This window comes from Xyrauchen texanus, chromosome 2 (genome assembly GCF_025860055.1).
Source record: "Xyrauchen texanus isolate HMW12.3.18 chromosome 2, RBS_HiC_50CHRs, whole genome shotgun sequence".
In the NCBI taxonomy this organism is placed as follows: domain Eukaryota; kingdom Metazoa; phylum Chordata; class Actinopteri; order Cypriniformes; family Catostomidae; genus Xyrauchen; species Xyrauchen texanus.
In genome coordinates this window covers 49380791-49394237 of record NC_068277.1, presented here as the reverse complement: position 1 = coordinate 49394237, position 13447 = coordinate 49380791, and the positions used below count along the sequence as shown (strand labels likewise).

The 13447-nt window shown below is 38.6% G+C and overlaps 1 protein-coding gene across 4 annotated transcripts in view; it reads right to left on the bottom strand.

Annotated features, from left to right (window-relative positions):
- Positions 1-3891: 3891 nt before the first annotated feature.
- phka1a (phosphorylase kinase, alpha 1a (muscle)) overlaps positions 3892-13447 on the bottom strand; it is a 38805-nt gene continuing 29249 nt past the window's right edge. For 3 of the 4 annotated variants that reach the window (XM_052146658.1, XM_052146648.1, XM_052146674.1), the window contains exons 24-34: positions 13176-13255; positions 13020-13098; positions 12761-12890; positions 9386-9487; positions 9064-9179; positions 8912-8950; positions 6033-6077; positions 4829-4990; positions 4683-4736; positions 4317-4517; positions 3892-4228 (exon numbers count right to left, since the gene is read on the bottom strand). In XM_052146658.1, coding sequence (XP_052002618.1) covers positions 4055-4228; positions 4317-4517; positions 4683-4736; positions 4829-4990; positions 6033-6077; positions 8912-8950; positions 9064-9179; positions 9386-9487; positions 12761-12890; positions 13020-13098; positions 13176-13255 — 1182 coding nt within the window. In that variant the 3' untranslated portion in view covers positions 3892-4054. The remainder of the gene's footprint in view (positions 4229-4316; positions 4518-4682; positions 4737-4828; positions 4991-6032; positions 6078-8911; positions 8951-9063; positions 9180-9385; positions 9488-12760; positions 12891-13019; positions 13099-13175; positions 13256-13447) is intronic. The other variant, XM_052146667.1, reaches the window with a different exon arrangement.

Genomic DNA, 13447 nt, shown 5'->3' with positions numbered 1-13447 from the left:
GGAAGTCTTCCACAAGCTTCTCACAATAAGTTGCTGGAATTTCGGCCCATTCCTCCAGACAGAACTGGTGTAACAGAGTTAGGTTTGAAGGCATCCTTGCTTGCACGCAGCCTTTTCAGTTCTGCCCACAAATGTTCTATTGGATTGAGGTCAGGGCTTTGTGATGGCCACTTTAATACCTTGACTTTGTTGTCCTTAAGCCATTTTGCCACAACTGTGAAGGGATGCTTGGGGTCATTGTCCATTTGGAAGACCCATTTGTGACCAAGCTTTAACTTCCTGGCTGATGTCTTGAGATGTTGCTTCATTATATCCACATCCTTCCTCAGGATGCCGTCTATTTTGTAAAGCACCCCCACAGCATGATGCTGACACCCCCATGAATCACGGTTAGGATGGTGTTCTTCGGCTTGCAAGCCTCACCCTTTTTCCTCCAAACATAATAATGGTTATTATGGCCAAACTGTTCAATTTTTGTTTCATTAGACCAGATGACATTTCTCCAAAAAGTAAGATCTTTGTCCCCTTGTGCACTTGCAAACTGTATTCTGGCTTTTTTATGGCAGTTTTGGAGCAGTGGCTTCTTCCTTGCTGAGCAGCCTTTCAGGTAATGTTGATATAGGACTCGTTTTACTGTGGATATAGATACTTGTTTACCTGTTTCCTCCAGCATCTTCACAAGGTCCTTTGCTTTTGCACTTTTAACACCAAACTACGTTCATCTCTAGAAGACAGAATGCGTCTCTTTCCTGAGTGGTATGATGGCTGAATGGTCTCATGGTGTTTATACTTGCATACTATTTCATTTCTGTGAAAATATATATATGTGTGTGTGTCTGCCGTCCAGCTGTTGTTAAATATACATGTATATATATTCTTTTTTTTCTGCCGCAGCACCACCTTAGTCTTCTCCCCCTATCTACCTGTGATGCTTGATTCAACTTCCCCGCGTCTACCTGCGCAGATATCAATGGCGCAACTGGGTTGTAGGTTGCCAGGTTGAGGTCACAAATGGGTTGAATGTATTAGATGTGTTGGTTGTGAAAGTAGGATGCGTTTCATACAAGATCTGGCAACTGGACAACCTTGGAATAATATATTGATGTGATTATTCATATAACGAGGTTTGGACCATACAAATTACGGGAGTTTCCGGGAGAAACAAAAAAAAACGGGAACGGGGCGGGAGATGGGTGTGAAAAACCGGAGTGTTGACAGGTAGCCTATGGGTACAGAGGGTGGAATGAGGTTCCAGGACACTAAAGGCCCAGTGTATGCATTAAAGCAGTGGTTCCCAAACTGTTTCAGTCAAGCTGAATGTTTTATTCTACATTGTGTATATCCTTTTATTTACCATATTTCTTTCATTGTTTAACAGTTGCATTTGTAATGCCATAACCACAAGGCCATGGATGGTTCCTCATTACAGTGGTTAGTTACAAAATGATTTATTTATTACAAACAATTTCCTGAACACATTAAACATCACGTTTTAAATACAACGTCCGCAGTTGTAATTAAAATTATGTTACAGTTTACTGTGATAATGTCGTTGATATGTATGTCTTGTAATTGATGCTGATGTAGGTGTTTTTCCCTTTCACTAGTCAGATATGTTCAGAATGTCGGTGTTGCAGCCGTTTGAAACAGTTGAATTGCTCCATAGCACTTTAAAATAGAAACTTCTCATGAAGAATTCAAATGGGTCAAATAAGTTTTGTCGTCTGATCAGGGCGTGGAAATGTTCTTGCCAAATCTACGCCACGATATTGAGATCAATCCCACCATGTCCTCGCCCCACACTTTGAGAACCACTGCATTAAAAGGATAAAGATGTACTGATTGGTTTTATACCATTAGCAAAGTGCATTTTATTATTAACCTTTTATTGCTCAAATCACTTTTGAAAAAGAAGTCAAGCAATACATCCATACTTTAACTTCAAAGAACACCAAAACTCTTGCCATAAATCTGTGCTTTCTTTTTTAAAGTATTATGATTTTATAACCTGGTGCCTTTCTTTTTTTCTAATTCCTAATATACCTCATTTAATGATAGGTTGTATACTTTTATATTTTCTGTTATACACTGGCAATAAAAAAAAAATCACATTTGAATAATTCCTTGATATTCCCAGGTTTTTTCCTCATTATTGTACACACAGCACCCCATATTGACAGAAAAACACAGAATTGTTGACATTTTTGCACATTTATTAAAAAAGAAAAACTGAAATATCACATGGTCCTAAGTATTCAGACCCTTTGCTGTGACACTCATATATTTAACTCAGGTGCTGTCCATTTCTTCTGATCATCCTTGAGATGGTTCTACACCTTCAATTGAGTCCCACTGTGTTTGATTATACTGATTGAACTTGATTACGAAAGCCACACACCTGTCTATATAAGACCTTACAGCTCACAGTGCATGTCAGAGCAAATGAGAATCATGAGGTCAAAGGAACTGCCTGAAGAGCTCAGAGACAGAATTGTGGCAAGGCACAGATCTGGCCAAGGTTACAAAAACATTTCTGCTGCCCTTAAGGTTCATAAGATTACAGTGGCCTCCATAATCCTTAAATGGAAGATGTTTGGGATGACCAGAACCCTTCCTAGAGCTGGCCGTCCGGCCAAACTGAGCTATCGGGGGAGAAGAGCCTTGGTGAGAGAGGTAAAGAAGAACCCAAAGATCACTGTGGCTGAGCTCCAGAGATGCAGTCGGGAGATGGGAGAAAGTTGTAGTAAGTCAACCATCACTGCAGCCATCCACCAGTCGGGGCTTTATGGCAGAGTGGCCCGACGGAAGCCTCTCCTCAGTGCAAGACACATGAAAGCCTGCATGGAGTTTGCTAAAAAACACCTGAAGGACTCCAAGATGGTGATAAATAAGATTCTCTGGTCTGATGAGACCAAGATAGAACTTTTTGACCTTAATTCTAAGTGGAGAAAACCAGGCACTGCTCATCACCTGTCCAATACAGTCTCAACAGTGAAGCATGGTGGTGGCAGCATCATGCTCTGGGGGTGTTTTTCAGCTGCAGGGACAGGACGACTGGTTGCAATCGAGGGAAAGATGAATGCGGCCAAGTACAGGGATATCCTGGACGAAAACCTTCTCCAGAGTGCTCTGGACCTCAGACTGGGCCGAAGGTTCACCTTCCAACAAGACAATGACCCTAAGCACAGCGCTAAAATAACGAAGGAGTGGCTTCACAACAACTCCATGACTGTTCTTGAATGGCCCAGCCAGAGCCCTGACTTAAACCCAATTGAGCGTCTCTGGAGAGACCTGAAAATGGCTGTCCACCAACGTTTACCATCCAACCTGACAGAACTGGAGAGGATCTGCAAGGAGGAATGGGAGAGGATACCCAAATCCAGATGTGAAAAACTTGTTGCATCTTTCCCAAAAAGACTCATGGCTGTATTAGATCAAAAGGGTGCTTCTACTAAATACTGAACAAAGGGTCTGAATACTTAGGACCATGTGATATTTCAGTTTTTCTTTTTTAATAAATGTGCAAAAATGTCAACAATTCTGTGTTTTTCTGTCAATATGGGGTGCTGTGTGTACAATAATGAGGAAAACAAATGAACTTAAATGATTTTAGCGAATGGCTGCAATATAACAAAGAGTGAAAAATGTAAGGGGGTCTGAATATTTCCGTACCCACTGTACATATTCATGCATACACCAGTTTTAATTGCATGGTACTTCAAGGTACTAAACATGGTACATGTCCAAAGTCTATGGACTTATTCGTACTTCTGATACTTTGTTAGCTGAAAGTGACCACCCATGACAGATTATATGCTGTGCAGCTCTTCATTTCTGTGAAAACCAAGAACAATTTTAATGTTTAACCAATGAAAATGTCAAGCATCTGGTCAACAAGGATGAGTTTATTCAGTCTTGTTCAGAACCATCACACATTCTACAATGACACTTATGTAGTCACACATACTGAGTTCAAATTAGTATCTCTGACTGCTAAAAATAGTGGTCTCTTCACTGTACAATACACGCCATACTATTTAAAAACATCATTATATCACTGTACAGTACAGGAGCCACTAGGCAGGAAGTCCTGGACGTAGGTAGCCACAGCTTTAGTGAGGTAAGTCATCGTGCCATAACGACCACTGGGTGCAGTATCATACAGGAGCCGACAGATGCCTGTAGAGGAATCTGTATCTAAAATACTGTCCTCAGCGCCAAGATCCTTCTGTGGTTTGGAGAGAGAAGATATTTATGAGATTTGTTCATAATATGTGCCTGGTGAGCTGATGTTAAATAAAAACACAAACCCACACCTGGTCCTTGTAAAACAAGTCATTGGCAATGTGAACAATCTTTTCAATGTGGATGATGCTGCCAATGCTTTGAATGTCAACATCAGCCAGCATTGTAAGTACCAGGATCCCTTCCACTAGGAGCTGTCTATACTCCGGCTGAGGGACACGGTTTAGCACCCTTTCCACGTGAACCGCAAATTTAATCTCACCAGGGGTCATCTGGAAAGAAGGACAAAAACAGAGATGGAAAGGAATATTAAGTGTGAAGAAGATTAGTGGGGATAAATCTTAAGGGAAACATTAAAGCAAAGTAAAAGAAGAGCAGTGTCAAAAGACATCGGAGGGAACAAGCTTTCAAAAAAATAGGTGCTATAATGTTCAAACCTCTCTTGTAGTTGAAGATGGGAGCACAAAGCCTTCTATAGAAAGGCCATGACACTGTGGGAAACAGAATGACAAGTGCCTTCAAAATATATTTCAGACTTTTACAAACTACATATTTATAATGCTTCTACTCAAATTCTCCCAACCTTCTGCAGAATTTTCCAGACTTTTTGATAGAATCCTACAGGCACTCTGTTGAGAGCACCATCAAGCCGCCTTCTGCGCAGCCATTGGCCCTGTCGACTGTCCCGGGACACACCAACACTCACTGAGCCATCAAAAGCATCAATTGAAGGGCTCCGGAACCGCTGCAAGCGCATATTAGCGCATGTCAACAAGTTGTGAAACATCCTAGCTAGAGGCATGACATACAGTACTAAGGGGTGTAGGGATCCTGCTGAGTATTATACATGGATGCAATCTGGAGGGGGATTCCAAACATACCTTTTAAAAACCAGGATATGACTATATTCGTGGCATTAGGCTCCAAATCGGATCAACAAACTAATGAAAACAGTGAGGCAAAGTAGTAATATATAGGGCCTAATAAGGAGTATGACTAGCCTTTGCCTTGAGAATAAGCCGTTTCATTTTTTTTAAAGGGTTTAATTTGATATTTAATTTTTCAGAGAAAAGCCTCCAGTTATTTGAGGTATGAAAGAGATGGAAATCTACTTCACTCGTTCCTCTTCACTGATGTTTCCACTTTGTTAAATGCAATAATTTAATGTCCAAAACACCTGAAAGTCAGGCACAGTATATTTGGTATCCTTGAAATGCTATTAGATGTCTCATGCTACTTACAATTAACAAACCAAAGTGCAAATTGCTCTTTTCCATTACTTAAAGGAATGTTCCAGGTTCAATACAAGTTAAGCTCAATCAAAAGTATTTGTGGCGTTTAAAGGCCTTAAATGTGAAGCTTATAATTTATAATGTATCTGTTAAAACTCATGTATTATAGTTGTTTAAATAGTCATTTTAGGGGTTGCTGAAATTACATCATCATGGCAATGTTGTAAAATTGGCTATAACTTTACCCAGAAAAGGTTAGTAAGTGGTTTTATCATACTAAAATCATGTTAACATGCATATTGCCTCACTGTAACCCAGATTTATTTTTTAGTTTTTTTTGAGGAAGGGCAACTCAAAATAAACTGTTGTATTCAATATTATGCTACAAATGCTGTCGATTGATATTAACTTGCACTAAACCTGAAATATTCCTTTATTGCAGACACCTGTTGTACCAAATAATTCCAGCAACATTTGGTGTTCAGTTAGCTTTGAACAAGAACCGTCCCTTATTTAGAGAGCACTTCATTTAGTCTAATAACAACAGATTCTTACCCATGACTCAGCGTGTTCAATGTCGAGGGACTGACCTGAAAATGTCTAAAAAAGAAAAAGACAGACAACAACTGGATTGGTCAGTTTATAAAGGTTGTACATGAGCATGATGAAACACCTTCAACAATTATGTTCACATCACCAATCAATTCAAGGAATTATCCACTTGTCATGCACCTGCAGATTCAGTGAATCATGTAAATTCCTCCATTAATGTGAAATACAGATTCAAATTTGAGGTTCACTGTGGAATTATCTTCCAAATGGGGCTGTCGAGTTAACGCGTTAATAACGCACAATTAATTATACAAAAAAATAACGCAGTAAAAATATTAACGAATTTAATCGCATGCTTGTAGTACCACCTGTTTACTCCAGAGGACAGTAAGTGAAATGTCAGCTGTGTGAGCAGTACACAGTTTATACAGTGAAGAAAACAACACAGATTTGCATTACTAAGGGTTCAAATGCGAACTAAGGGACCTCAATATGTGTTTAAAGATTGAGTATCAAACTATATTTAACTTGACACGGTGAACTAAACATTTTATTTTTATGACGCAACAAACCCGAGACACGACACAAGCATGTCTGATGCAGGTCGTATGTATGGTCCCGAAATTGGAAGCTTTGTCCCGCAAGTCATAAGCAGTGTCCCGCATTTCAATTTTGTTTGTATAATTTTTTTATCTTTATTATTATTATTATTATTTTGGCATCATTTTATTTCATCATCCTTTAATTACAAAATCACTATAAAAAAATAGTTAATAAGAAAACACTGAACATGTGCAAAATGTTCAGTGTTCAGTGTTTCCCCTTTTTTTCTTGCCAGAGTGGGAAAACACTGGAAAAAAAACTGCAACAGAAAAATGGGTCTATCCGGAGCTCCTGAGAAGAAAAAGTGTCTTTGTTCATATAATAAAGAATTGGAGAAAATATATACATGGTTAAAACCAGTTACAGGTGACCCTAAAAAAGGAGAGTGCAGGGTATGCCACCAAAGTTTCACGGACAGCTCTGCTGAAGCATATCAGTGCCCCAAACAAGACAGCTCTGGTATCTTTGGCTTTGAGCATTCCTGTCACCAACGCGTTTGTGGAGAGGGTGTTTTCACTGATGTCCACTGCGTGGACAGAGACAAGGAACTAAGCATCTGTGGACCTTATAAAAAATGAACTCCTGATGAAAGTGAACTACAGCTACACCTGCCAGGAGTTCTACAGTCATAATGAATGAGAAGGCCCAACTCGAAGCAGCCAGATCAGACAAAAAAATTTAAATCAAGATGCACTAAATCCGGTAAGAACTTTCTAGTCTTTAATAATGGAATTGATGTGCTTATTTGGAAATGTGCTTTTTAACGATTAGATTATTATTTTCACTTCATTATATTTACATTGAGTAGGTCTGAGCTGTTAAAACTAGTTTGTATCGTAGACCTTATGCCAAACTGAGTGACGTTCACAGCGCCGTCATTAACATTTAACATCACTGCAAAAATACATCTAATATAAAATCAATATTTATTCACCTAGTACAATAGTAGTAAGTTATCTCTCCCTCGTGTCACACATTGTCCTGCAAAATCAGGTCTGCTGACCTGCAACAGAGCAATAGCCAAGTGGTCACCCTATCGTATGGTCTTTACCTCAAAAATATTTAATTACCGGTTAAGGAGGTGTCCTTTAAACGGTTACACCGTTTTTACCCAGTCAATCTTTACTTAAGAAACATGCTCCCTGAAATAGATCCACTTTGCTCCTTCTGTAATGCTGTAGATGAATCTACCCCTAATCTTTTTTGTGAATGTGCCCACGCAGAAGTATTTTGGAGATTTTTTTTTAAATATATTATTTAAATACTCTTTGTACCTCCAACCACTCCAAAGCATTGAAAAACATTGCACCATGTAATGAATATCATTAAACAAGCCCTCATAATAAATCTCCAACTGATTGACAAATTCACTTGTGTAATGGATTACTGTGAACTCTGTGTCAATGATTGATTTACTATGTATAATTATTTCATCATTATGTATTGAATTATTGTTATATGAGGGGCTTTCCCAGCAAATATTTGTATATGCGATTAATCGCGATTAATCATTCGGGACACCATGTAATTAATTAGATTAAAAATTGTAATCGATTGACAGCCCTACTTCCAAAGTATTTAAATTATAAACCATTACCACCCAGATTGAGCAACTGATGTCCATTTGTATCGAGGTGGCTTCAAACTGGACATGTTTGTTGTGGTCCGAATCCAAGTGTGATTGTTATTGTCCCCCCGCAGCATTGGTCTGGTTTCAGACTATTTCAGATTCTGTTGAACCACAGACTTTTCCGTCAATAACTTGCCTCATCACAAATGTTCACATGATGGTGAGCACAACACGGGTGTGTGTTTTTTATTAATTTGGTGACATGAGTGAACGACACTTGCTCCATAATTCAGAAGATATGCATGTCTGGGAGCAGGTGACTATATCTCATTTTCTTTTTTGAGGAGACAGCTGGTTGTGAGCAATGTATTTGCAGTGCTGCTTATGTTCCCCTGCCACTCATGATGCATGTGTGTGTTTTTGTGCAACTGATGATGTTGTCATGCTTAAATTAGAGTACAGGTTGCTTTCTCACGCATGCAAACTGTGCCACAGTACCACTGCAACTGAGCTCAGATCACCTCCTGCTGGTAATTTCCGGTTTGGTACCACGGTCCGCAAAATTGCTTTTATTTCCAATATTACCAATTTTCATGTGAACCATGCTGTTTCGGACTAAACTGTCAGTGGGAAAGCCCCCTTAGATTTTTGTTCCTTAACCTAATTTCAGATTACACAAGACTGAGTCAGAACTCATTTGACACATCACCTTACTTTGGGTTGACCGTGATAACCTGAGCTCCTCCAGCTGAAAACATGTAAACACCATTAAACATATAAAAGCACAGCATATAAATACACTGTAGCATTTTTTGTGTTTACACAATTTTAGTTTCTCTTTCTGGATGTGTAGTCACCTACCATCTTCATGTCACTCTTCAGTTTGCTGATGCCTGCCCGCTCGCTCTTGGTGGCACCAACGTTACCAACCTCATGGATGGAAATGACAGGACTGGCACCTGTTTCAACTGATCGAACTGAAAAGCCGACATGTACACACATTCAGACAACCAAACACAGAACAAATTTAGTGTTGCATGGCATGACCTTGTGCAAGCATAAAAAATACATTCATTTTCAAAGTATTAACTAATCAACACTGCAGAGACTTTGGCTCAAATATGTTGCTTGTTGGCATTTGGTTAGTAGGAATGGATGAAGTAATTCTCATGTAGTCACTTACCACTTCTCTGAACACCAAACTCTTTGCCACTCAGAATGTGATGGAGAAGATTCTTCAACTCAGAGGGGCTCAGTTTCATCAGACTCTCTGTGGCCTCCTCGCCTTCAACACACAGAGGTGACGAACTTATGGCTAAAATCGACCATTGCATCCTAGAACCGCCTAACCTCCCATTCAAACCGAACAATCTATATATACAGTACTGTGCAAAAGTCGTAGGTACATAAGAAGTTTTACAAAAGTATTTGTCTAAAGATGGTTATTTATATTTTAAGATTTAGTGTGTCAAGTAAGGGATAATCCACGACTAGGTGTGCGTTAAACGATTTTAAATGCACAATGTGGTGTCCAGGAACCACCTGATGCAAAGCGAGAAGTGGATTTAAAATAATTTAAAGCACACCTAGCCATGGATTGTCCCGTTTATACTGGTCACTTACCAGAATTGATTCATTACAGCTGTCATGCATTTTTTGCAGTGCAACTTTCGACTGGAAGACCAAAACATTAACGGTTAATTTTATCTATGGGTCATTAGATCTACACCTCTGCTCATTCAGACACAGAGAAAAAGCAGTGCGACCACACACTTGGTAAAAACTGAATTTAAATGCACATTCCAGAAATAATAATAATTTCCAAAGAAAGTAGAGGGGTTGGCACTCCAGAGAAAATTTATAATTTATTTCACATAAATGTGGAAAAACCGACATTATAAACATGGCATTGACAGTAAAAGTAGCACTTACTGTATGATAAGGGGAAAACCAAACAAAGCAATCTGGAACCTTAAGATTTTGACCTCTGAGACATCGGTATGGTATTCATCAAGTAGAGTTGAAGTACTCGAGTCCATCACGAGTCCAATTTGAATGGACCTGGACTTGTCACGGCTCGGATGCATTTTTACTCAGACTTGACTTGGACTTGAGCCTTTAGGACTTGGGAGTCCAGCCGAGTCAATGGCATTTGTGATACAATGACAAACAAGCAAGCAAACAAATAACGTAACAGGGTGACCATACATCCTCTTTCTCAGACCTTAAAAAAGCGTCTGGCTGGGATTTCAAAACTGCATCTAAATGTCTGGGATTTGGCTTTGTCTTCATATTGATGTGCTCTCTACAGTTAGTACTATCACACATTCTGTGTATTTGATCTACACACCAGTTTTCACGCATATATGTCCTTATGTGTGATTATTCTTGCTGCAAGAAGCAGCGTGCACTCTTTCAAAGTACTTTCTCTCTCGCAATTGTGCTGTATGTGTGTGTGAAAGAGATCACCACACAAGCTCTGCCACTCTCATCCAGAAATAACAATAATGCAAGTACAATTTTAAACGTATGTTTTCCAAATGAAATCGTAATGTTGACTATATCGAGACAAAATAATCAGGGATATTTAAACTAATATGTCGGATGAAATAGACCATGGAAATTGCACAACAGTCACATATTTGTTGCACAACCTCTGTGTGTTACCTGTAAAGCTAGCACTTGCATTTCAATGGCAAAATGTTTTCTGTTTAAATTTATGGGCATTCTTAAATGTTTTAATATTACCATTTATTAAATGTATTTAATTAATTACATGTATTTCACCCATCATTTTAGATAAAACTACACTAAATAGAAAGGACAATTTGAAAATGCTGATTCATTCGGACTTGACTCGGACTCTGCCTGTTATGGACTCGGTCTTGAGTCCGATTCTGCCAATTTTGGACTCGGAATCGATTGTTTAAAGACTCTGACTCTACTAAGGTGGACTCGAACCCAACACTTGCTTGACTGAATTAAGAATGAAATCGTAATTTGTCCCTTACAGTCCTGATTTCCTGCTCTCACCCGTACAAAACAAGCTGAATTGCATTATATTAGCTATGCTGATGAAAGTGGTTAGGAAATGTTTTCAATTGCTATTGCTCACTCTGCTTGCTCTGTAATGTTTTGTTGCTAGGGTTAAAAACAGCACATTAATATCGAACGGTGATTAAAACTGACAGGAACTACTTGTGCATTCAACGGTTTGAACAGCATCCATTCCAGCCAATCGGAATAGAGTATTTGAACAGACCATGGTATAATAGGAAATACATTTTAGACTCTCCTTTTCCACATAGAATAGAACAGAAGAACAGGGAGCCCTGCAACAGATGTCATGGCCCCCACAGAACCCTCACTGAACATCGTGTCAGTCTGGGATTACATAAAGAGACAGAAGTAATTGAGACAGCCAAAATAGATAGAAGAACTGTGGCGAATTCTCCAAGAAGCTTGGAACATCCTATCTGCCAACAACCAAGAAAACCTGTGTCCAGTTGTACCTAGGAGTATAAAACTAGCTGTTTTGAAGGCAAAGGTGGTCACACCAAATATTGATTTAGCTTTTTTATGTTTACTGGATTTTGTATGATGTTACTTGATAAATTAAAACTAGGGCTGTCGATTTAACGAGTTAATTCGGTGCGATACATTTTTCAAAACATAAAGCCTTAAAAAAATTTACGCAATTAATTTCATGCCCACGGACCATAATAAGGAAGATTCCTGAGAAATGCAATGTTTACTCCAGAGGGCAGTAAGTGAAATTTCAGCTGTATGAGCAACGCACAGTTTATACAGTGAAGAAAACACTTCAGTAGGCAGTACAACGCAAACCTACGTTACGTTCTTGCGTTCAAAACACTAGAAGGAGCGCAAATGCGAACTTAGAGATTTCAAGATGTGTTTAAAGATTGAGTATTAAACTATATTTAACATGACACAGTGACCTAAACATTTTATGTTTATGACGCAACACACCCAACACGTCTGATGTAGGTGTAAATTGACAGGCCCTTAAACAAGCCCTCATAATAAATCTCAAACTGATTGACAAATTAACTTGTGAAATGGATTACTGTGAACTGTGTGCCAATGATTGACTTATGATCAATAATATGGTCGTAAACAATACATTGTATTCTAAAACTGTTTTTGTATTGTCTTATCAATGATTAACTCTTCTTTACAAGAATGTAATGCATTTTAATTATCTGAAATATATATATATAATTTTTAAATATTTAAAGATAACTATGCATAATTATATATTGATATATATATATGTATAATCATTATATATATTGAGTTATTGTTATATGAGGGGCTTTCTCAGCAAATATTTGTATATGCGAAAAATCACGATTAATTAATCGGGACACCATGTAATTAATTTGATTACAAATTTTAAATCTATTGACAGCCCTAATTAAAACATTTAGCATTATTTTTGAAGACATCCTCGCACAAGAGCTTAAGACTTTTGCACAGTCTGTATGTATGTAATTTATATTGTTTCTTATCTTCATCTTAGCATCATCAGCAGTACCTGAGCAGTTTAGTGACTGTGCCAGTTCAGTTGCCATAACCTGAATGATGAGGCCGATCCTCAGTCGAAACATCTCACTGAACAAACTGGGCTGTGTTCTGATGATCATCGCCAGGTACACCATGATCTCCTAACACACACAAGCATACAACAAATATATTGAAAACACGAAATCATCTAACCAGAATTAATTATCCAAAATATTATCATAAGTCAGAAGTTTTATATTCAATATAATCCGAATTTAAGAGAGTGTAACCTGTGTGAGGATTGCGATAGTGATGTTGTTCTCGCTGGCCTGATCGATAAGTGCAGCCAGCTGGTCTGGAGGCAAAGGCCTGCAGAGAAATAACCATCTCACACACATGCTAACAGTGCAGTGTAATCTGTGCTGATGGCGATCATGACAACTCACGCAGTGATGGTCTTCTCCCTGGGCTCTGGTGGTAATCCAATTGTCAAGTGCTTCTGATGGGCCAACAAATCTGAGCAAGCCTGCAAATACAACCATCATCATGACAAACAAACAAAACACAGCACAATTCATAAAGGACAAAAATATATATCACATAATATAAGGTAAGTGTGCAATTCTAATGGAAAGAGCTCACAAAAAATGGCTTATATTTCAAAAGTGCAAATGGCAGTCTGAGTTGTGCACATGTTCTTTCCAGAGGCCTGTGTTTA